Source organism: Trifolium pratense, linkage group LG6, assembly GCF_020283565.1.
Source record: "Trifolium pratense cultivar HEN17-A07 linkage group LG6, ARS_RC_1.1, whole genome shotgun sequence".
Taxonomy (NCBI): Eukaryota; Viridiplantae; Streptophyta; class Magnoliopsida; order Fabales; family Fabaceae; genus Trifolium; species Trifolium pratense.
The window spans coordinates 33,811,056-33,834,288 of record NC_060064.1 but is presented as its reverse complement, the minus strand read 5'-3'; the positions used below and the strand labels follow the sequence as shown (position 1 = coordinate 33,834,288).

The 23,233-nt window shown below is 30.5% G+C and overlaps 1 protein-coding gene across 1 annotated transcript; it reads right to left on the bottom strand.

Annotated features, from left to right (window-relative positions):
• Positions 1–336: 336 nt before the first annotated feature.
• On the bottom strand, positions 337–11,114 carry LOC123888694 (ent-copalyl diphosphate synthase, chloroplastic-like). Its single transcript, XM_045937816.1, has 15 exons — positions 10,826–11,114; positions 10,048–10,119; positions 9,770–9,873; positions 9,156–9,438; positions 8,770–8,953; positions 7,884–8,098; positions 6,603–6,723; positions 6,349–6,461; positions 6,011–6,237; positions 5,590–5,705; positions 4,259–4,357; positions 3,929–4,168; positions 3,078–3,201; positions 1,838–2,032; positions 337–832 (listed from the first exon to the last, which is right to left on the bottom strand). The coding sequence occupies exons 1-15, from the start codon at positions 10,965–10,967 to the stop codon at positions 602–604; spliced, it is 2,466 nt and encodes an 821-aa protein (XP_045793772.1). The 5' UTR covers positions 10,968–11,114; the 3' UTR covers positions 337–601.
• Between the last annotated feature and the right edge of the window lie 12,119 nt (positions 11,115–23,233).

The following is a 23,233-nucleotide window of genomic DNA, read 5'->3' as shown; positions in this document are numbered from 1 at the left end:
GACAAAATTTAGATTATAATTTCCAGCCATTATTATGCAGCAAAGATAAAACATCAACAATAGGTCAAGTAGAAAAAAGGATAATTACCAATCGTTAGTTGGTTCGGTGGTGATTGACACTGAACTTGGTAAGGAAGACCGCGGTTAGATCCCCCGCAACTGCGATCGGGAGGGGGCCGAAACCACTTGATGTCAGAACTGACCCCCGAACCAGATTTAACTGGTGGTGAAAAATAAAATAAAAAATAAAAAAAGGATAATTAATGATAGCAGAGAACAAAAGTACATTGTAGAAAAAGAAATTGATGAATCCGAAATGCACATACTCAATAAAACTAAATTAAGTTGCACAAGTAAGCACTCATTTTTTTAAAAAAAACTGACATTTGTATACATTTTTTTTTGTGAATTAATTGACATATAAAATTATTTACACATTTGAATTACAATAACTGATATTTTTCCTCGCTTATCAAAAAAAAAAAACTAATATTTTCCTCTTCTTTAAATAACACATCAGAGGCAATTATGTAATATCAGATTAAATTATATATGTACAATAATGATGAAATCTAATACCTATTGAAGGCAATAAATTTGATTAAACAACTTTATCAAAGAGAACTTTTGCAATATGAAAGTTGATGGTCCTTGAATCACAGAAAGCTGCATAGTAAAAACTCTTTGCAATTGTTAAAAAAGTATTCTTGATATTGAAATCAATGTCATTTGGAGATTCTTGGAACACCATTTGTACAAGTTCTTGCATTTTTGACTCTGCTTCTGGTGTAGTCATGTTTTCATGCATATTGCAGCTGCTGGCCTTAAGTCCCTGGTAATTTTATTCAAACAAAATGCAAATAAGAAATCAAGTAGATTTTTAAAATTTTTTTGCCAAGTCTAGTGTCTAGCAATTTCACCTTAAAGGTGAATAAATGGAGTGTTCAAGTTCAAACCCCGGCTCCTGCACATATAGTGCGATGTCCCTATCAACTGAGTTAAGCTCACCGGGACTATTTTTTTTTAGAGAAGAGCAAATTCAATTTTTATTAATGACACTAATAATTTTTTGAATGACACAAGTTACAACTCTTTTACTTATCTTTGTCTCTTATCGTTGAGTTATGACTTATGGACAGACATAAAATATTTATAAAACATTGACAATATCATGTGAAATTTAGGTTTTTTTTTTTTGTTGATAAAATTTAGTATGTTATATTTCATATTTCACTCCACAATATACCATAGTTCTTTTTTATTTTATTTTTTGCTGCTAAAATTGAAGACTATACATAATGCGGCACAAGACTAAATGACAAATTTTTTTGTAAAAATATTTCATTCCATGAATAGCAAGGTTTGCTAAATTTGAAGACTGTACACAATGCGGCACAAGACTAATCGACAAAATTTATGGTCTTTATGGTTGATGTTGAATTTGGAATTTCAATTATGTGGTGACATGAGTTCAATTATGAGTATTTTGTGAAAACTACATATCTTGCCTTTTTTTTATGACACACAATATATTTTGTGAACACTAAATATGAAGATAATAGGAAGTAGATAATAGTAGAGTTTCAGCTCATTTTTATCCTAGAACATAATAGAATGAAAGTAGATTCTCTACATTTATGTCGTCGATTATCTAAAATGTCCAATTAAGATAGGACAATTCATGTTTCAACATTATATTTCTAACTTAATTTATCAGAGTGGGAACACGTGTCGTCCTATTTTAGATTGATGATTTAAATCGTATGATTGTGTCAAATGTGTAATTTCATAATCGTGGAGAATTTGAATCTTATAAAATGCTTGTATTGTCACTAACCTTGTCCTTTTGATAGCAACGTAGCTTATGGCAAATTGTGTTAGTGAGTTGAAGAAGATGCTTGTATTGTGGATTGAATATTTGATCCTCAGAAATCCAATGACCAGCACTTAGGTTTATTATTTGTACCAAAAGTTCTGCTTCTCCTTCACATTTGTCACCTTCACTTTGCCAGCTTGAAAGCCACTTTTTCCACTACAATAATACCAAAGAAAAAGTCAAAATGCATAACACATTTGAACCAATACTTTGGTTTGATGGTTGTATTGATCTATTGATACTTGATTCTCTATTTTTCAAGTTGGGGCCAATTCCACATTGGTGGAGCAATTGGAAAAATAAAATCATGTTAAAAAAATAAGATTAATTTTCATACATTATTGTTGGTGTACAAAATTTTACGTTGTCCATAAATTACAACTATTTGTATATGTGATTTTAAAAATATTTATAACTAAAATCAAAAGTTTTCAATGATCTAACAGTTATGTTGGATTGATAGTGTGAAAAATAATTTACATTAGCAAAAAATATATTTTCAACAAAAAATACAAATGGGTTGTATTTATTTTTATTTTTTAGTTAAGAGGAAATTTTGCATCACATAGTTTTACCCTATTTTAAGTTATTATTCTATTGTGAAAATCCTATGTTAATCACATCAAATAGTAGTGTCACTTTAAGATTTTTTTTTCTTTTAATAATAGATAGATATGATAATAAGAAAATGTCAAAATAGTGTGATCTCAAAGTTTCATTGTTTGTGACATGTTGTTTTGGATTTGTAAGTTGTGCTAAAATTGTCGATAGGTGGGAGAGCGTCATGGCTTTAGTACCACAATGAGTATTTTGATATACTCGATGTGAGACTCCTAATATTGTTACGCCCTTTATGAGCTGACATTCATGATGGCTTTCACACTATCGACACCGACCCGATGATAGCCATTTCGTCTTTGACGGCTTCATCCACCTATCAGTATTCAGTGGAACACCTTAACCCGGCCGATAGGTAGTCCTTTCTGTGGCCCAACTCTCAATGAAAATATAAATTGTTAGGACTTAAGCACATGAGGAGAACACAAATTGTTAGAACTCAAAACTAAGTGGAAGAGCCCCATGGCTTAACTACCCCACTGATCACTTTGAGACTCTGACATTTTCTCAAAAGTACGTTAACTAATAACAAATCATCTAAATTCATGTAAATATTGAAAGGATTGAGGATTGGAAGACTCACACATTGATGCATATCATATCCAATTTCATGACCACAAGACAAAAGTATGTCCCATGATATTTGATCTATAGTTGCAACAAGTGTCTCAGCAAGATCATGTCCTGTTTTGTTCCTGTTCAACCTCCTACACATAACATGATACTATTCAATTTCTCTATAGTCTAAACTACATAGTAATTTAAAAATAGATGGTATAATAACCAAAAAAAAAATAAAAATAGATGGTATTAATATTATTTCCATTTAATTCATGGATGTATTAAATTTTTTATATAATAATAGTTGACAAAAGATTGCAATCCACTTTAGGTGGACAAGGAAATTTGGTGCCTACTCTAGAAAATTATTGTAAATTAAAAAGCAAAAAATAAATTGCAAGTAACCATGGGAATTGAAAAACTTTGGCTAATGTTGGTCCCATAAACTTTGGCATTAATTGAAAGGGATATGTTGCATACAACAAACTCTCAAATGTACAAAACAATAAGCTGTCAATAACCACTATCATGTAGCATAATGATGATAGCACAAATTTAGCCATATATGTTTCACTATTTTTAGAAAAAGAAAGTCATAAAGTATAGAAAGAAAATTTGGTACTATCTTTGAAAATACAAAAACAACCTTTGATAATAACATAATTGTCTTTTAAAATTTAAATTTATTTAGTAATTAAGGTTTTTGGCTCCTTGTAACTAGAACTAATTTACTTGCCCTTATAATTAGAATGAGGTGGTCCGTGTTCGATCCAGTGGTCAGTGTTCGATCCCCTGGCCCTACTACTAATAAATTACACCCTTTACCTAACAAATAATACTAACATTTTAAGAAATCGCTATAAATTAACTTACCAGCCAATGGAATTGTCTCGCCGGTTGATGCAGTCGTTGAATTTATTCACAAAATCTTTCCTCAAATCTTCATCACTAGCATAGGCTGTAATTGTCCCAAGCAATGATGTGGTTTTGGCCCATGCAAGTCTCTCATGAGACCTTTCAGGCTCAAATATGCTTGCTGCTGCCAAAAAATAGGATAATAAAAGATCCCTTTTGCTCAATCCAAATTCTCCCAATCTAGATTCTGAGTACCATCTAATAAATGTGATCATTGCAACAATGAGTGTTAGTTCAATGCAGAAAGAGTGTTGAGTTAGGCGCAATCTAAATTTTAAAACTCCTTACTTTTGAATCATGTTCCACTCTGTTAAATGTTGTGCTTGACAATTGTTGTAGTCTAATTTCGCAAGCTCGAGATAATTATTGTTGTTCACATATGCCATCCTTTGAAGAAAAAAAAATAGAGTAATTTAATTTATGAAAAAATTGCAAGAGAAAGTATATAATTGTATGAACTATAAACCATTTATTTGTCTTAAACGAAGACACAAATATATCACTAAAAATCACACAATTATGACATTTCAGGTTCAAATTTTAAAATTAATCCGCATAGTCTTATAACGCATTTTTATTAAGTTTGTTTTCATCTGATAGATAAAGAGGGATTACATTCCACGCAAAAGACATCTCAAAACCTCGAAGAAATAAAATGAGGAACTTCAAATACGCATTCACATAGTTAGTTTGTACAGAATCATCCATCTTGATCGAAAAATCTAGAAAAATTAAAAATTTTCTAAATTTAAATCTAAGTCCCCTGATCAAAATCGTACGGCCCCAAGCACCGAATCATGTTGTGTAAAAAAAAAAACTCCTTCCGCATAACTTTGAGATTCTCTCAAAATATAAATCAAAAAAATTTGTCAAACCCACCAACCCAATTGTCTTACCTTAAGTCCCTCAAATCAAAATAAGGTTCTTCTTTTGTCTTACCCTATGTTTGTTTTATTCAAACACAAGAATTCCATCTCTTACGTGCAAGTGATTAGTGAATACATTAATAAATGTCAAGAGCAATTTTGGAAAACGAACAGCATTAACGACATTGAAAAGTTAGCATCTTAGTTTTTTTTGTTGTATTTTACTCATTTGTTTATGAGACTTGCTAATGGATATTCTCTTATGTAGTTATGTTCTATAGTGAGTAACATGATTGATAATTTTCATACAAATAAAAGAATAATGCTTTTACTTAATTTTCACACACATATTTCAACATTTTTTTATTGATTGAAATTTATTTTAGTCCCACCAAATCATATGGGTTTCATATAAATTTAATTTGTTGGACCTACATTTTTTTGTTTAGTAACTTAGTGGCTAAAAATTGCGAATAAGTGGAGTGTCCAATCCTTGTTAAAAAAAAAGCGGAGTGTCCAAGCCTCAACTCCTGCATATATAATGCAATGTTCCTACCAACTGAACTAAGATATCACGGAACCGACCTACATTTGTTTTAACTTAATAAAATAAAGTGTTTAAATATCTGTCTTAGAGTTCGTTCAAAAATAAATGTGTCTTAGAGAGTACTTTTAGCACTCATCAAATAAAAATAATGATTTTTTGGAATAACATACATGAATGTTAGTTAAAGGAGTAGAGTGAAAAAGTACCTATAAAGAGTTTTACCAATCCAAACGTCATTTTCAGCACCATATTGATCAATGTAGAATCTTGTCTCCACACGACCTAAGTTTGCATACCATGGCACGTCCAATGCATAACCCACCTGCCCAACAAATTAAGGATCACACACTCCTTATTTTTTAGTTCTAGTCACCTATTACCATATATATAGTACATCAATGTGGTCCTATATAACATTAGTACATTTCTAAACTCCTAAAGCGGTCCCATAAATCCCAAATTTTTGTCCTTCAAATAACACACATTAAAAATTTGGTCAAGTCTATGATGATATTAACATGTTATCTTATATATATATATATATATATTGACTAAGGACGAGTCTAACGAGGTGCAACAATAATGTGCGCACTATTAATTTACACTTTTATGATATCAATTGCGTACCTCTTCAGGCAGATTTTTCATTATGATCCATTTATCTATTAGTTCATTTGCTTCTCTCTTTTCCTTCAAAAACTTGGAAGAGAAGTGTTTGGCATGTTCAAGAATTTTTTCTCCTGGAAACAACACTTGAGTGGCTCTAAATAGATTATACATTCCAGTCACAGCTTGTGTGCATTGACCAGCAAAGCAGAAGAATTCACCATTTCTCTCAAAGTGCTTAAACACATCTATAAAAAAAATCGTAAATTTTATACGGTTAAAAAATCGTAAATTTTATAGGGACTAAAATATATTTAATTTAGTAAAAAATAACATATATAATTGTGTAGTAAACTCACTAGCTGAAACTTGATGGCCATGTAATCTTAGTAATCTGAAAGCCATTGCTGTGTCATCAATATCTTGAACATTTGAATTTCTTGCCCAACAAATTCCCTTTTCAGTCCAATTTCTGAAATTTCATATTTTTATTTTGACAATATCATTTATACTTTGTAAATTGCAACTACTAATCATACATTGTAAACACAATTATATGTTCAAAAAGTTAATTGCAAAATATTAATTTGAGGGTCAATGTTAAATAAATTACCTGTAAACATAGCTCATACAATCTTTAATCTCTTGTTGAAAAAATCGTGATATTCCAAGACGTTCAATTCGATCGACCACCCAAATATGTTCAAACAAATCAACTGGATACACATTTGGAACTGAAAAAAAAAATCATTATAAAAAAAAGAAGAAGAAAATAAACAAAAAAATAATCCATTAACCCAAATTAGTAAAGATATTATATATTATGTAGAAAAACAGAATTGATATTTTTACACACAAATTTGACAATAATTTAAATGGTTAATGCACTTCAAAAATGTGGTTAGCTATTTTTATTGGATGAATATTAATAGGAAAATGTTATATATTGCCTTAAGGGCACGCTAGTTAAATATATATTTTTAAAAAATTTATACTTGTTTTTTTAATCCTCATACCCACTTTTCGGTCATACAACAAAAGTGCATGTTTTTAGTCACTCTTTACGAATTAAAAATATAGCGACAAAAAAGTAAGTATAAGGACTAAAAAAATTTGGAAAAATTATATAGATATTAAAAACACTAGTAAGAGACCCGTGCTATCGCACGGGTCGTAACGTTACGACGATATTTTTTTAAGTTGTAGTTTGATCAAAATTGGTTGCAATTATAAAATATTTAAATTGAAAGAAATAATTACATAGAACATATTTATATATCAGTTATAATTTATCTCGTGTAAAATAATTTTTTTGAAATTTTTATTAGCAAGAACTTGTCTCACATATGATAATTATTTTAAACTTTTATTTTCAATAATAATTTATCCTGTATATGATAGTTAAAATTTATATATCAGTTCGAATTTATCCCGTGTAAAATAATTTTTTGAAATTTTTATTAGTTATAACTTATCTCACATATACTGGATAAATATAAAAATATATGTTTCATTTGAAATTTGAATATCATAGTTTGCCTCCAAAGGATAATTCATGAAAACCCATGACAACTTGCAAAATAAAGGACATTGTCACATGCATTTGTTTTCAAAAGTAACTAAGTCTTTCAATAAAGTAACATTTGCACTCACAAGTCACAATATGGAATATGGCTTAGATGGCTTGGTTACTTATGTACTTTCAGTTTAGTTACCAAATTTTTGGACACCAATTACCCTTACTTTGGACACATGGCAGCAACTTAAGCAAAGACAATTATGAGTTTACCAGAACAATCAACTTTCTTATATTATATAATACACTTCATTGAGAAAAATGGTATGCATGAATATTGAAAAGGTGACATTAGGCAAATAAGTAGTAGCACTTTACCTCCTCCATTGAACTTTTTTACAGCATTGTTCAAATATTTGAGGCAATTTTCATCTTTAGTTTGCATCAATGCAAACGCCGTGGAAGATGGAGAAAACAAGAATGATCCATCTTGTGATTGCAATTTTAGAAGTTGTTTCCAATCCAAGTCTGACATTCCCTCCAAGCTATGGAGCAAAGTTGTAGGCACTTTATGCATTATCTCTCTTGGTATTCTATCCCAACATAACACAATATCAAGCCCCACACAATACAATAATTATACACACACTTGTTAATTATTGCACAACTTAGAAAAAAATAGTGAGTGTTCGCGTGAGTTTGTTCAGCTGGTAGGGACATTGCGTTAAATATGCAGGAGTCGAGATTCGAGTTTCGGACACTCCACTTATATCCATTTTTAAGGTGAAATTTCTTGTCACTAGACTACTCGACAAAAAAAATTGTGACTTGTAATATATAATCAATTTGTCCCACAATGAGAAACTCATCTATAAAAATATAATTCAAAATAAATTATTTTTTATATTTTCAAGTTTAATGCTTTATTTTTTTTATTAATATTACTTGCATTCAATCTCTTTCATTTTATACAATTATGATAATTATAAATACATTAATATTTAATAATAAGAGTAATTTAGTAAAAGTGAAACCATCACTCTTTCATCTATATTTTTATTTTTATTTTTTAATTTGTATAAATGATCAAATAAATCAATCATTGTGGGACTAAGAAATTACTTTAAATTGATTTCCCTGATTGCAAGATAAGGTTACTTTTAGAATCAATAATGAAAATAGATATGGGCATGACCCAAACATAATTATGACTACAACTAAGGTACCTTGAGTTTTCCCCCAAAAAATATATAAAAAGGTATACCTTGTGAGTTTTTCATCTCTCTTTGCAAAAATGTTTTTCAATATAGGAGAGTCATTTGGCACATCAATGTTCAATCCTCTAGCTCGTTCAAGAAGTGAAGGGAAAGCAACTTCAAACCCAATTGGCATGTGCTCCTCATTCTCATTCTCAAGCTTGCCAAGGTTTTCTTTAAAAAATGCCATTCCTAAATACACATATGATATGATATTAATATTAAAAATTGATTTAACAAATTTTAAAGATACCATATGTCAAACAAATAACATTTTTATGTCTACGCGAGCACAATTAAAACAATATAAACTACATTTGACCACAATTATAGTATAAAGAATTGCGACCAAGAATGCAATTAAAACTTTGATAACAAGACTAATGTATATTACCTTTGTCGCACTTTTCCGGGTGCATATTCCATGATCTTAATGCAATAACACAAGCCAATGTGTTAATGATTCGATCATGAGCCGAAAATAATTGACGATCGCCCCATGAACCATCTTGATGTTGATTTTTCGCAATCCATTCTAGACTAGAAGGAAATTGAGGTGTGCCACTAGCATGAACATCTTCAACAAGAGCAACCCAAGCAGTATCATAAGCTGATATATTTATCTCTCCATCTTCCAATGAACTCAATATTGATTTGATTTTGTTCACTAAACCCACCTTTTTTGTTAATAAAAATATTAATATTAATTAATGAATTTCCGTAACCAAAAGTATATGAAAACAAAATTAAAAATATACTCGATCTGTTTCAAAATATAAATAAAAATGAGTCACAAAAATAAATATAGTTAGTTTAAATTTTAAATTAAATACATCAATTTTTATTGACATCAATTTTAAAATAGAGAAAATATTAATTAATGAGTTGTAGTAACCAAATAAAAAGGCATTAGAAAAGAATATATTAGAAAGTCTAATCGAAAAAGGAATAAAACAGAAAATAAAACAAAAAAACTCTAAATAAATATTAATTTAATCTTAAAAGTACCCTAATATCTTGTTCCTCCTCCTCATGAGTGATTATGTCATCCTCCACATTAATCTCACTCAACTTTAAAGTTGCTACATTAGTTTGAAATACTTCTGAATATTCTGCAAAAAGAAATATTAAATTATTTAACTTTTTCTAAAAAAAAATTGGTGAATATTAATTCAAGCAGTATTAATGATCATTTTACTGTTAAGATTTAAACTCCTTAAATTATTTAAGCGGCACCAATGACCATTTTACATATGTATGTTTAAGAATCTCAACTACATATATACCTTGAATTCTTGATTTGGATATAGCTCTGCATCTTTTCTCTTGTTTGTCTTTAACCACAAAGGACACAGCACCTATATATAATAATAGTATAAAATAAGATTAATTTTGTTGGTTTTGGAAGTGAAGTAATATTTTTTACTTTTAATGTCCTTTTCTTTTTGGGTTAAGGAAAATACAAAATACAAGTAAGCATCTCACAACTGTGGCATGCTTGTGTTAATGAAATCTTGAAAGCTGAGAAAGTCATAGAGCCAAAATGACTATGTTCTTAAGTAAGTTAATTAAGTTCTTAATTAAATTGGTTTATTTTTGTAAGAATAAATTAGTTTATTTTGCTCTTTTACATAAAACAAAAGAAGCCATGTATATGTAAATATGCTAGGGGAGGAATTTTTTATTTTACTTACCAAGAAGTAAGGTTGAAGTTAAGTAACAAATAATAATAAAAATAATAATAATAATATGATGAATAATTCTTTGATTATGTTCCATTTAATTTGGATGTTAGCTTTAATTTCTTATATAATTAATTAGCATGTAACTTTGTGGTTAAATATTAAAAAAGATTGAGTTATACAATAATGTCCCCATGAAGAAACTAACATGCCATATAAAAGAAAGAAAATCAATATATACAACTTAAAAATTAATAAATAAATAAAAAAGACAAAACTTCTTTATGGTTTATAATTAAGAGAAACACACAACATGCACGTTTATTATTCACCACCATATATATAAGAAATTAATGGATATTGAATTGAATATTACACTTACCTAGAGAGGATTTGGAGAAAAGATGAAAGAAGAGAGAAGAAGGAGAAGAAGAAGAAGAAAAATTAGATGGAAAAGAGAAATTGTAATTAGAAGAAGAAGAGAATGAGGGAAGGTGGTAGTGGGTGGAGAAGTGAATAGACATGATGTATGTGTGTGTTGAGAGAAGGAAGTAAGTATTGTTTAGTTTGAGTGATGATGAGAGAAAGTTAGCTAGGAAGTGAATTGTTTAAAAGCCAAAAGAGAGGCAAAGAGACAGAAATGACTTCTCTTGAGATTCCCACTAATGGATGCATGGCATCATCTCAAACTCATTACTTGAGGGCACTCATGTCCTTTTCCTTCTTTCATATTTTTATTCTTGTCCTTTATTGACTGTTCACTTTTATATGAATATCATTTATACACCAATACTTACATATGGAATAGTACATGGAATATGCAAGTTTAGGATTTAATTTGTATCCAATCAATTTTTTACAAATGCATGCCATCACATTTTATTCTATAGATATTTGTAAAGATATTTTAAAGTTTGTCTAACTTTAAAAATATTGGCTAAATTATATTTTTGCCTCCTTAACTTTCACTCTGCTTCAAAAAAACTTTATAAACTCTTGGCCTATAATTTTCATAACTTGCCATGCATTCATGTGGCAAATAACACCAAGTCTTGTCACGTGGATAATGATTCACATGTCACATCAACATGTTTGGCAAGTCATGTTGAAATAGCATGTGAGACATTGTCCATGTGACAAGACAAGCTGATGTGATATGTAAGACATTTGTCACATGCGTGTTGACTTGATCAAAATCAGTAGAGCGGAAGCTAAAGTTAGAGGTTAAAATTATAAGTTTGTGAAAGTTAGATGCCTAAAGTGCTATTATGAAAGTTAAGGGACTAAAATCGCAAGTTTGTGAAAATTAAAGTGCTAAAAATACAATTTAACAAAAAAAATAATTTAACTATTAGCCAAAAATGGTCTATAATTGTATGAAGGATAAACCAACCGAGGTAATTAATGTAGCATAATATATATGTAAAAAGAGTAATAATTAATCTCAAATGTTTATATGGTTTTCCATATAATTTAAAGATTGGGTCTCATTTATATTGTCAAACCTTCATAATATTCCTTCACTGTATGTCTTTCGGTTTCGTTTCATCACTTCTCCTATTATTTTCCCATAGCATTGTTCCATTAATTATTCGAGTTGTCATTTTCATATGTAGGTTTATCCTCTAGATTGTTGTATTAGCTTCATTTAACCTTAGACAAAACCCATTAATTAGATGCAACCATCAATCAAATATTGACGATACTCTTTCAAAATTAAATTTTTAGATGTGATATGAGCATTTCTTCAAACTTTTAATGATGCTTTCTTATGATGCGGGTTATTGTCAATAGATTATAATAATTTTATTCTATTCGATGCAAGATCTTAGAATGTCAATCAAATAACTATTTTGAGTATTTGATGTTTTATTGTAAAAAAAAAAAAAACTATTTGATGCAAGACCTTTTATAGGTTCGTATTCTATGTTTCAAAATAGTTGAAAATGTAAATTAATTTTGAAATTAGAATCCGAAACATTGAGGTATGCATAAAAAAAATATATCTCATTAAAATACACTAAAAAAAAAAACTTAACATGTCTCATTAAAAATAACTTCAAACAATATAAGCCTATAACGGCATACAACAAAGATTGACATAAAAACATAAGATTTAGATGAAAAAATATATAAATTAAACACAAAAAGAAAAATTCAGAAAAAGTTTACTTCAAAAAATAGATTTTGAATAATTCTAAAAGGTAAAAAAGAAAATTCGAGGAGTCTGAGAGAATCGTAGGGGGTAAAGAGAAATTTTTAACTGAATGCTACTAGGAGGCTTTTAACTTAATCAAGAAAGAAACTAATTATGGGTCATTTGATCAAGATAAGAGACAAGATATGATAAATATATTTGTCACAATTCAGTGTTTGATGAGATAAAAAGATATAATAAGTTAATCCTGAAACTTATCAGTTATCATATTATGGGTCTGTTTGGCAAGGCAAAGAAGCTAGCTTTTAGCTTCTAGCTTTTGTCTTATAAGCTAAAAGACATGTTTGGTAACGGTCTTTTCAGAAAGAGCTTTTAGCTTCTTTTACTGACTTTTAGCTTCTTTTTCAGAAGTTATTTCTTAGAAATGAGTATTGGGCCTAACTCATCCTCACAAAACCGGCTTGTAAGGTGAGGATTGCCTGGCCATCTCTCAACCGATGTGGGACTTCTTAACACACCCCCTCGCGTCCAGCGCTATTGGGCTTGGTACGCGGATATAAATGGTAGGTGGCCCGATATCGGGTGGTCCAACAGATCGTGGAGAGGCTCTGATACCATCTTAGAAATGAGTATTGGGCCTAACTCATCCTCACAAAACCGGCTTGTAAGGTGAGGATTGCCTGGCCATCTCTCAACCGATGTGGGACTTCTTAACATTATTTCAAGTAGCTTTTGAGCTAGAAGTCAGAAGTCAGTAGCTTCTCAGCCAAAAGCTATTTTTGCCAAACAGAGGTTAGGTCTCTTTAGTTAAAAAAATTATTCTAACTATAAATATGAACTCAGTTAGAAATTTTATCCTATGAAAACAAGATATGTAGCTTTATTTGTTTGTTTTCTTCTCTTATCTTAGAGATTGTGAGGTTCTCATAGAGTGTAATACCTATTTATTTTTCTAAATTTTTTCTTGTACTTGAAAAAAAAAATCTAACCATCACAAGAAAGAAAAGCCCGCTTAAAAGCCACGCTGTTAAGATGAAATCACGTCTGCTTCATGGCTTTATAAATTTTGTGCTGTTTGTGTTTGTCTCAATCATTTGGCTAAGGTGGGTAGGAAAGTAAGAAGAAATAAGGTTCATAGAAAACCATGCATAATCATTATTCATTAATTATCGTTAAATTAACTACTCAAGCATATTATTTGTAGTTAAGTAAAAAAAAAAAAAAAAAAAAGCATATCATTTGTAGCAAAGTTTTATATGAGATATATGGATATATCTTACTAATCCCACCATTTGTAAATAATAATTGTTGTACCAGGTTTGAGTTGGAATCTCTCCATTTTTTATTCTTTCTTTCTTCTATTATCAAAGTTTTTAAATGTTTTGGGGTATATATATATATATATAAAAAATATTTGGACTCATTTAATGTCACACTTTTGTATTTAATTATATTTCCAAAACTATATAATAATGAAAAAAATGGAAAAAATAAAAAATGGAGAAGATCGTAACTCAGTTTAATTTGGCCAAACAAGGATTTACAAAATCATTAAATAGCCTTACTTTCGCGGAAATGTAACTGCAATTACACATTTGGACACCAACAAGAATTGGGCAAGTAGAAGATGTTAGACGTTTACGTACGACGCGACGACACCGAATGTTTTGTTTAAGATTTTCGTAAAAACATCATTTATTTATATTTGTGTGCAAGTTTTACTCAAAAATCTCTTTGTCATGCAAATATCTATTTTAATTAGCTTTAAAAAAAATCATTTTTAATAGCAGAGAGAAAATCATAGTTTATTGCATCTAATTACTATATTTGTCAACCATATTAATGAAAATATATTTTAACAATGATTTATGTTTTTCCTAAGAAGTCCAATATCGGATGTGAATTGGCCTGGACTAAAATTTATAAGTAAGAAACGATCTACAACTTACAAACAAATTTTGTAAATATGAGTTAGGCCTAACCTCCAATGTAAATAAAATTGTCCCATAATTACAAACTAAAACATATCCACCAATCGACAAGTTTGTTAAACACAAGAGGAAAGGTGTGAATATACTTTTCCAAACTACACTTCTTTTCTAATCATGCATGGAAATGCTACTAAATGTGCTTCGTGATCAAAAGGTTTTCCAAGTTTTGACATCTAACAATGACCAGCAAGAGGTTATCCATATATATGATTGTTGATAACCCTTTATCAAAAATAATTGTGGGTTGTGTTTAGTCACAATCACATGATTGCAACAGTCACTTACACTTATATCATTCGATTAAGATCAAACGATATAAATTGTAAATTAAAATTTAAAAATAAATTCTAAAAATTTAAAATCTAAAATTTCAATCATTCAGATGTATCGACTGTGTGCTGTTAATTAAGCTAAACTAAATATTCAAATCTAGGATAGTGTTGGCTTATATATAACACCAATCATAAACAAACATGAGATGTGAAAATCAATGGAAATGAAAATAGTACATAAAACAAAACAATCTTCTTAATTAATTCAAACAAGAAAAATGGAAAGCAACATATAAACAATATAACAAATTTGCCCAGAAAAAATCTTAAATCATAGCCTTGTCAGTTGTGTCATTGATGGATGAGTTGCATGTAAATACTTTTAATAGTAGTAGTTAATGATTAGCTTAATGTGAAATTTTTAGATTTTTGTTTATGGCTTCATTACCTAAGAAAGAAAGCTATTTTATGGTATATATCTGCACATAGATGCTTTCTACAAGATTCTCAAATCACGCCTAATGTTTGGTTCTAAGTCATTGGTCCCAACAGATAAGTCTTCTAAACCGACATAAGAAATATCAATTATATATCAAATATCATGCTTGATAGGTATTTTACAAGGTCCCAATTATATTAAAATATCATTATCATGAGAAATATCATTATCGTATTTGTGTTGAATTTGAAAGTTAGCAGATGTATTGATTAATAGCTTTTGGGGATTTCTTTTTCTTCAAGTAATTATCGGGAGAAATAAATTATGTCCATGAGTTATGAATTCATTAGGGGTTTTTTTTTTTTTTGACATAATGAGTTCATTAGTTAACTACAATATTAAATGTTGATTGAGAAAAGAAAGAGGAAGGAAAGAAAATTACGGATTTCAATGAATGAACTTAGACTAATTCATCCATTAAAATTCGTAATTTTTTTTCCTTCTTCTTTCTTTACACTCAACCAAACGAGTGGGCTTTTCTTTCTTAATTTCTTTCTTGATCAAGTTAAAAGCCTCCTACTAGTATTTAGGGTCCATTTGAATTCACTTATTTTTTTTAAATGAAAATCAATAATTTGGTGACAAAACATTGTCTAAAGGAAATGACATTTTCCTAAATAAAGTTAATTTTATATGTATGTATTAATACAAAAAATACACAATTTCTATTTTATTTTAAAAAAAAATACAACTATTTTGAATTACAAACACATTTTTTTTACTATATATGTAATATAATAATAAAAATTATGATTATGTACCAAAAAAAAAATAAAAATAAAACATATGATTTTTTAATGATTAACTCTGTGCGAGTGTTAGTTCAAAGTCAATTATTGATTATTTTCAAGTCATTTGGCGCACATAGAGTATTATTTAATTATTAGTTTTTCTATTTTTTTTATGTGTGCGATCAAGAAATTGGTCCAGATTTTTGGGTCCATATAAGAATTACTCATGGAGTGATGCCAATAATGTGAAAATTTTACCTCATATCCCTTCAATTGTAGCTCTACCTCCGATGATGTTAATCCAAATTTACCCTTAACACATTCAAGACAAGTCTCTCTGCCCCCCACAAGTCCACTAAATTGCCAGCACCGACCTTTTATATTTAAAAGTTAAATTTGTCGGTGCACAATTAGGAGTCCAAGAAAAAAAAAAAACTAGGAGTCCAAGAAATTAAATGACTACACTATATGCTTTCTTGGGTCATTCTTAGTAACTCATCTGGTGCAATTAAAAAAAGTCATGCTAATCAGTGTCCCCGGGGCACTTGTTAAGCATACTCAAAAAAGAAATAAAGTATAAAATTAATGTTGATAAGAGAATATTTTACACATTCAATGTATTGAATGCACATGTTTCAAGGCATAATTTCCTTATTTATTTGCTTAACCAGTGTCCCGGGAGCACTATTTAGCATTTTCCTTAAAATAAAAAAAAAGAGGACAATGTATAGTTATAACTATTAGATCACCACCTCTCAAGATATACTTCATTCTAAAGTAAACCCCCACCTTAATAACATACTAATTAACTTGAGATTCTGATAATTTGCAGGTCATTTGAAAAGTGTGAGTTAAGTTCCACATTATTTAGAAAAGTGGGGTTGAATACTTTATAAGTGAGAGGACGTACCCAACCTAACATCTTAAAGTTGAGTTAAACTGTGGTGTCCAACTCACTTGTGAAGTTGTTCTTAAGCTCAATGATCCCCCGACTGCCCCCTCGTGACCCAACAGTGGTATCAGAGCCGATAGTTCGACAAAGGGTTCGACCGGCTCCTTGTATCGAAAGTCTTCCTGACAAAGGTGGTCAGGAGGCATGTCCCGATGGCAGCGGCATCAGCGGTGCAAGTGTAGTGTAGCTCAAAAAGCTTCCGCTTGAGGGGGAACATAAAGAATTGAATGACTCACACTTGAGGGGGAGATTGTTGTGGCAGATTGTTGTGGAGTGGAGGTTGAACATTTTATAAGTGAGATGACCTATAAACCTAACACCTTAAGGTTTTGGTTTAGTGTGTTGTCCAACACTTGTGAAGTTGTTCTTAAGCTTAATGTGAATGATCTCCCGGCTGCCCTTTCCTGACCCAACAACAGGTACACTCCTGACTGATACCGATATGGCTGAAGACGTGGAATCCTGCCAAAAACCATCGTCAAAAAGTTCGAAACTATCTTCCATTGATTCACCATTGCTACTATAAACCAAAGTTGTAGATCGGAATAATACCCGCAAGTTAAATTTTGCTCCACTTTATCAATTTATTTACATGGATAATTTTCATTGAATATTTTTGGGTAAACTACCAACCATTATTTAAGGTAATTAGAAGGAAAAAATTAAAACCAAATTAAGTTTATTAAGTGGTTAATGAGATTCTCCTAAAATAGATTGTTCAGAAAAATCGAAATTTAATGCCTCACTTTCCTATATGTTTGGCTTTTGTAAAATAAAAAGTAATATTTTGGCTGACTTATTTGGTTTGGACTTTGGAGGAGAACCAATTTGTCGTTTTTAATCCTATTACTATTAGTGATAGTATAAGGTTTTGTTTCTTCATGTTAAGGCTTAGTATATACTATGTTTGTTTACTAGTTCATATGATTATTTGGACTATTATTTATAGAGAAACAACGTATTTGTCCTTGAGTTTTAAATAAGTATTAAGTATTAATTCAGCTATTCCAAAGGCTTGTTCTATTGGTAAAAAGATAGGTTTTGAATTCGAGAGGTCCCGAGTTCGAGCCTCGCTAGTATCTTTGGAAGGCAGTGGCGTTGCCAGGAACCTGGACTAGGGGGTTCAAACTTTTAAAATTTAATTAATAATTATAATTATAATATATCATAATGTATGCATAGTACTAAATTAGTTAGTACTCAAAAAATTACATAGTACTCAATTAGTTAGCACTCAAAAAATTACAATTTATATATATATAGGCAATTGCTAATTTAGACCTTAGTTGGGTCTAAATTAGCAAGGTGCACCTTTTCAGTTGGACAAAAATACCCTTTCTTTTTTTAAAAAAAAATAAAAAAATCATATTGACGCGGATCCCGTGTCGCGCGCCTACCGCAAGACCACCGTTACAGACCGTTGATTTCCATCCGACGGCCAAGAGATGATCTCATCATGGCTGTCTGATCAATCAGACAGCCCAGATCATCCAGATCCATGATAAGCCAGCGCGTGCACCACACTGGCTCACGTCTGGAGAGAGAAAATTTTATTTTTAAAAAAGCAGGACACGTGTCAACTGCTGGTTGGTTGGCGTGTTTTGTTTCCATTTAATACTTTTAAACTCAATTATTTCGTTGTAAATTAATTTTTTATTTTTTTATTTTTATACCAAAATTCATAATTTTTTTTTATCTACAAATAGAGACTTGGTTCGTTTGATTTGGACACCGAAAAAAAAACCCAATTTTTTACTACCTTTAATTATCTTTGTATAATACTGTAAAACCATTTAGCTGGTAGAATGGTTGCACATAGTTGTATTCTGAAACCATTTTACTGGTAGAATGGTTTCAGTGAGTAATTTCTTAATTGTTTGCTTCTGAAACCATTCTGAAACCATTTTATTGGTAGAATGGTTGCACATAGTTGTATTCTGAAACCATTTTATTGGTAGAATGGTTTCGGTGAGTAATTTCTTAATTGTTTGCTTCTGAAACTATTTAGCTGGTACAATGGTTTCAGAGAGTTGTATTCTGAAACCATTTTGCTGGTAGAATGGTTTCAGTGAGTTGATTCTTAGTTATTTGCTTCTGAAACCATTTAGCTGGTAAAATGGTTTCAGAGAGTTGTACTCTGAAACCATTTTCCTGATAGAATGGTTTCAGCGAGTTGATGTAAGGTAATGAAAAATGAGATGAAGGTAGTAAAAAATTGGGTTTTTTTTCGGTGTCCAAATCAAACGAACCAAGTCTCTATTTGTAGATAAAAAAAAATTATGAATTTTGGTATAAAAATAAAAAAATAAAAAATTAATTTACAGCGAAATAATTGAGTTTAAAGTATTAAATGGAAAAAAAAATACGCAGTCAATCAGAACACGCCACGTGTCCTGCTTTTAAAAAGCAGATTCTTCTCTCTCCAGGGTGTAATCCAGTGTGGTGCACGCGCTGGAATCTGATGGATCAGGATGATCTGGGCTGTCTGATTGATCAGACAGTCTTGATGAGATCAGCTCTTGGCCGTCTGATGGAAATCAACGGCCTGTAACCATGGTCATGCGGTACGCGCGCGACACTGAATCCGCGTCCATTGATGGTAATTTGGTTAATTAATTAAAAAGAATGGGTATTTTGGTCCAACTGAAAAGGTGCACCTTGCTAATTTAGACCCAACTGGGTCTAAATTAGCAGCCCCATATATATATATATATATATATATATAGGGGCTTTCTAACTTAGACCCTAGTTTGGTCTAAGTTAGCAAGGTGCACCTTTTCAATTGGACCAAAATACCCATTCTTTTAATTTTTGAAAGAATAGAGCAACAGGGGCATTTCTGTTATTTTACATAAAAAAAAAATAACAAAACGCGCCCCACCTTCTTAAACAATTAATAGACGTGGATCCAGTGTCGCGCGCGTACGGAAGGACCATGGTTACAGACCGTTGATTTCCATCAGACAGCCAAGATGTGATCTCATTAAGACTGTCTGATCAATCAGACAGCCCAGATCATCCTGATCTATCAGATCATCCTGTCTGCGCCACACTAGATTATAAGCTGGAGAGAGAAAATTTTGCTTTTGAAAAGGCAGCCACGTGTCAGCATATGAATGGGTCTGCGTGATTTTTTCCATTTTATACTTTAAACTCGATTATTTCGTCGTAAATTAATTTTTTATTTTTTATTTTTTATTCCAAAATTCATAATTTTTTTTTCTCTACAAATAGAGACTTGGTTCGTTTGATTTGGACACCGAAAAAAAAATGTAATTTTTCACTACTTTAAACTCGATTATTTCGTCGTAAATTAATTTTTTATTTTTTATTTTTGGTAGAATGGTAGAATTGTTGCACATAGTTGTATTCTGAAACCATTTTACTGGTAGAATGGTTTCAATGGGTAATTTATTAATTGTGTTTGCTTCTGAAACCATTTATCTGGTACAATGGTTTCAGAGAGTTGTAATCTGAAACCATTTTGCTGGTAGAATGGTTTCAGTAAGTTGATTATTAGTTATTTGCTTCTGAAACCATTTAGCTTGTAGAATGGTTGCACATAGTTGTATTCTGAAACCATTTTACTGGTAGAATGGTTTCAGTGAGTAATTTATTAATTGTGTTTGCTTCTGAAACCATTTATCTGGTACAATGGTTTCAGAGAGTTGTAATCTGAAACCATTTTGCTGGTAGAATGGTTTCAGTAAGTTGATTATTAGTTATTTGCTTCTGAAACCAATGGTTGCACATAGTTGTATTCTGAAACCATTTTACTGGTAGAATGGTTTCAGTGAGTAATTTATTAATTGTGTTTGCTTCTGAAACCATTTATCTGGTAGAATGGTTTCAGAGAGTTGTAATCTGAAACCATTTTGCTGGTAAAATGGTTTCAGTAAGTTGATTATTAGTTATTTGCTTCTGAAACCATTTAGCTTGTAGAATGGTTTCAGAGATTTGTACTCCGAAACCATTTTTCTGGTAGAATGGTTTCAGTGAGTTGATGTAAGGTAGTGAAAAATGAGATTAAGGTAGTGAAAAATTGCGTTTTTTTTTTTGTGTCCAAATCAAACGAACCAAGTCTCTATTTGTAGAGAAAAAAAAATTATGAATTTTGGTATAAAAAATAAAAAATAAAAAATTAATTTACGACGAAATAATCGAGTTTAAAGTAGTGAAAAATTGGGTTTTTTTTTCGGTGTCCAAATCAAACGAACCAAGTCTCTATTTGTAGAGAAAAAAAATTATGAATTTTGGTATAAAAATTAAAAAATAAAAAATTAATTTACGACGAAATAATCGTGTTTAAAGTATTAAATGAAAAAAAATTAACGCAGCCAATCATATGCTGACACGTGGCCTGCCTTTTCAAAAGGCTTTCTCTCTCCGCGTCATCCTTTCCACCACGCGCGCCTGTCGGCGCGTGTGATGCACGCGCGCGATTTTTGTCAAATGAGAAGCTGCCACGTGTCTGGGGGGGGGGGGAAAAAGAAGTGGGGGGCGCGTGTAAAATTGCAGAAAATTACAGAAATGCCCCTGTTGCTCAATTCTTTCAAAAATTAAAAACATGGGTATTTTTGTCCAACTCAAAAGGTGCACCTTGCTAACTTAGACCCAACTGGGTCTAAGTTAGCAGCCCCCATATATATATATATATATATATATATATATATATATATATATATATATATGCTTTACACTTCACTTAATTATTTTTAGAAAAATTGTTTCTTTCATCTTCAACCTCCCTCCACTCCACGGTGTTGAAACTGTTACTATCTCTCCTAACCCCACTCATCCATCCACTCATTTTCAGTATCCTCTTACTTTCTAAGTTATTTACATTAATTCTTCTAGCTATAACATTTCGTACTTATACCAATATCAAATACTTTAAGGAATTAGTTTCTACAGTGAAAAATTTTATGTTGGTTATCACTTATCAGAAAACAAAAATTGTTCAGGTTGAATTAATCATTCTATTAATTATTTTTTCAATAGTTTTAGTTTATTAGACAAGTGAATTAATAAAAGGAAAATGTTAAACGGTGCACCCGGTGTACTAGTTAAACACATAAATAAGGAAATTTTGTCTTGAAACTCGTGCACTCAATACATAGAAAATGTAAAAAGTTGTTTTTATCAACATTAACTTTATATTTTATTTCTATTTTTGATATGCTTAACAAGTACACCGAGTGCACGGTTTGTTTAATATGACCCTTAATTTAATAAAATGATAGTAGTGTTAATGAATCAAAATGTAAAAAAATATGAGGTGATCAAAATAACCAATACAGTCCGATACTACTCTCTCCGACCTCATTTATAAGCAAAAGTCAACAAAAAATTGTGGCTTTAAATATAAGCAAAATTTGCCAAAATTAACTTTATTCAATGTTATTCTTCCAAAAATATCCACATTAATTGTTCTACTTTTTTAACATTATAGAGTTCCAATGCAAATTATAAGGTCATTTAGGAATTTCAATTGAAATATCACATTAAATTACGACAAAAAAGTTACTCATTAATAATTGTGCAAAAGGGAATTTTTGCTTACAAAAGAGGCCGGAGGGAGTGTATTATTAGGTGAATTTATTCAACAAAACAAAATATTCTGTGGATTCTTCCTTGAGAATAAAAAATACAAGGTGTAGCGTCAAATATTATCAATATTTTAATTTTTTTTTTGAAGACATCAATATTTTAATGTTGTCTGGTCTCCATTGAATATTTGATTTGTGGGCATGTGATGTGATGAATTGACATTGAATTGAGATTGTGAGTAATGTTCAAGAGTCAAAGTATGAACTGGTCCCCATATTTGAGTGGCTAGTATATGGAATTAGAATATATTAAGGGTAATTTAAAAAAAAAAAAAACTATTTTTTAGTTTTTTCTTATGACTTATAAGCTAAAAGATCTGTTTAGAGAATCGACATCTCACTATCCCCATGCAACATCTTGTAGCTTAGCGGCTAGAAATTTCACCCTTACGGTGGATAAGTGGGATGATCAGGGTTCGAACCCCGATCCCCTTTCCCCTACATATATAATGTAATGTTCCTACCAACTGAACTAAACTCACGGGAATAAATAGTTACATTAATTTTAGTTCTAGTCATTATAACATCAAAAGTTCATAAATAATTTTCAAATGTTTACAAGTTAAAATAAATAATAA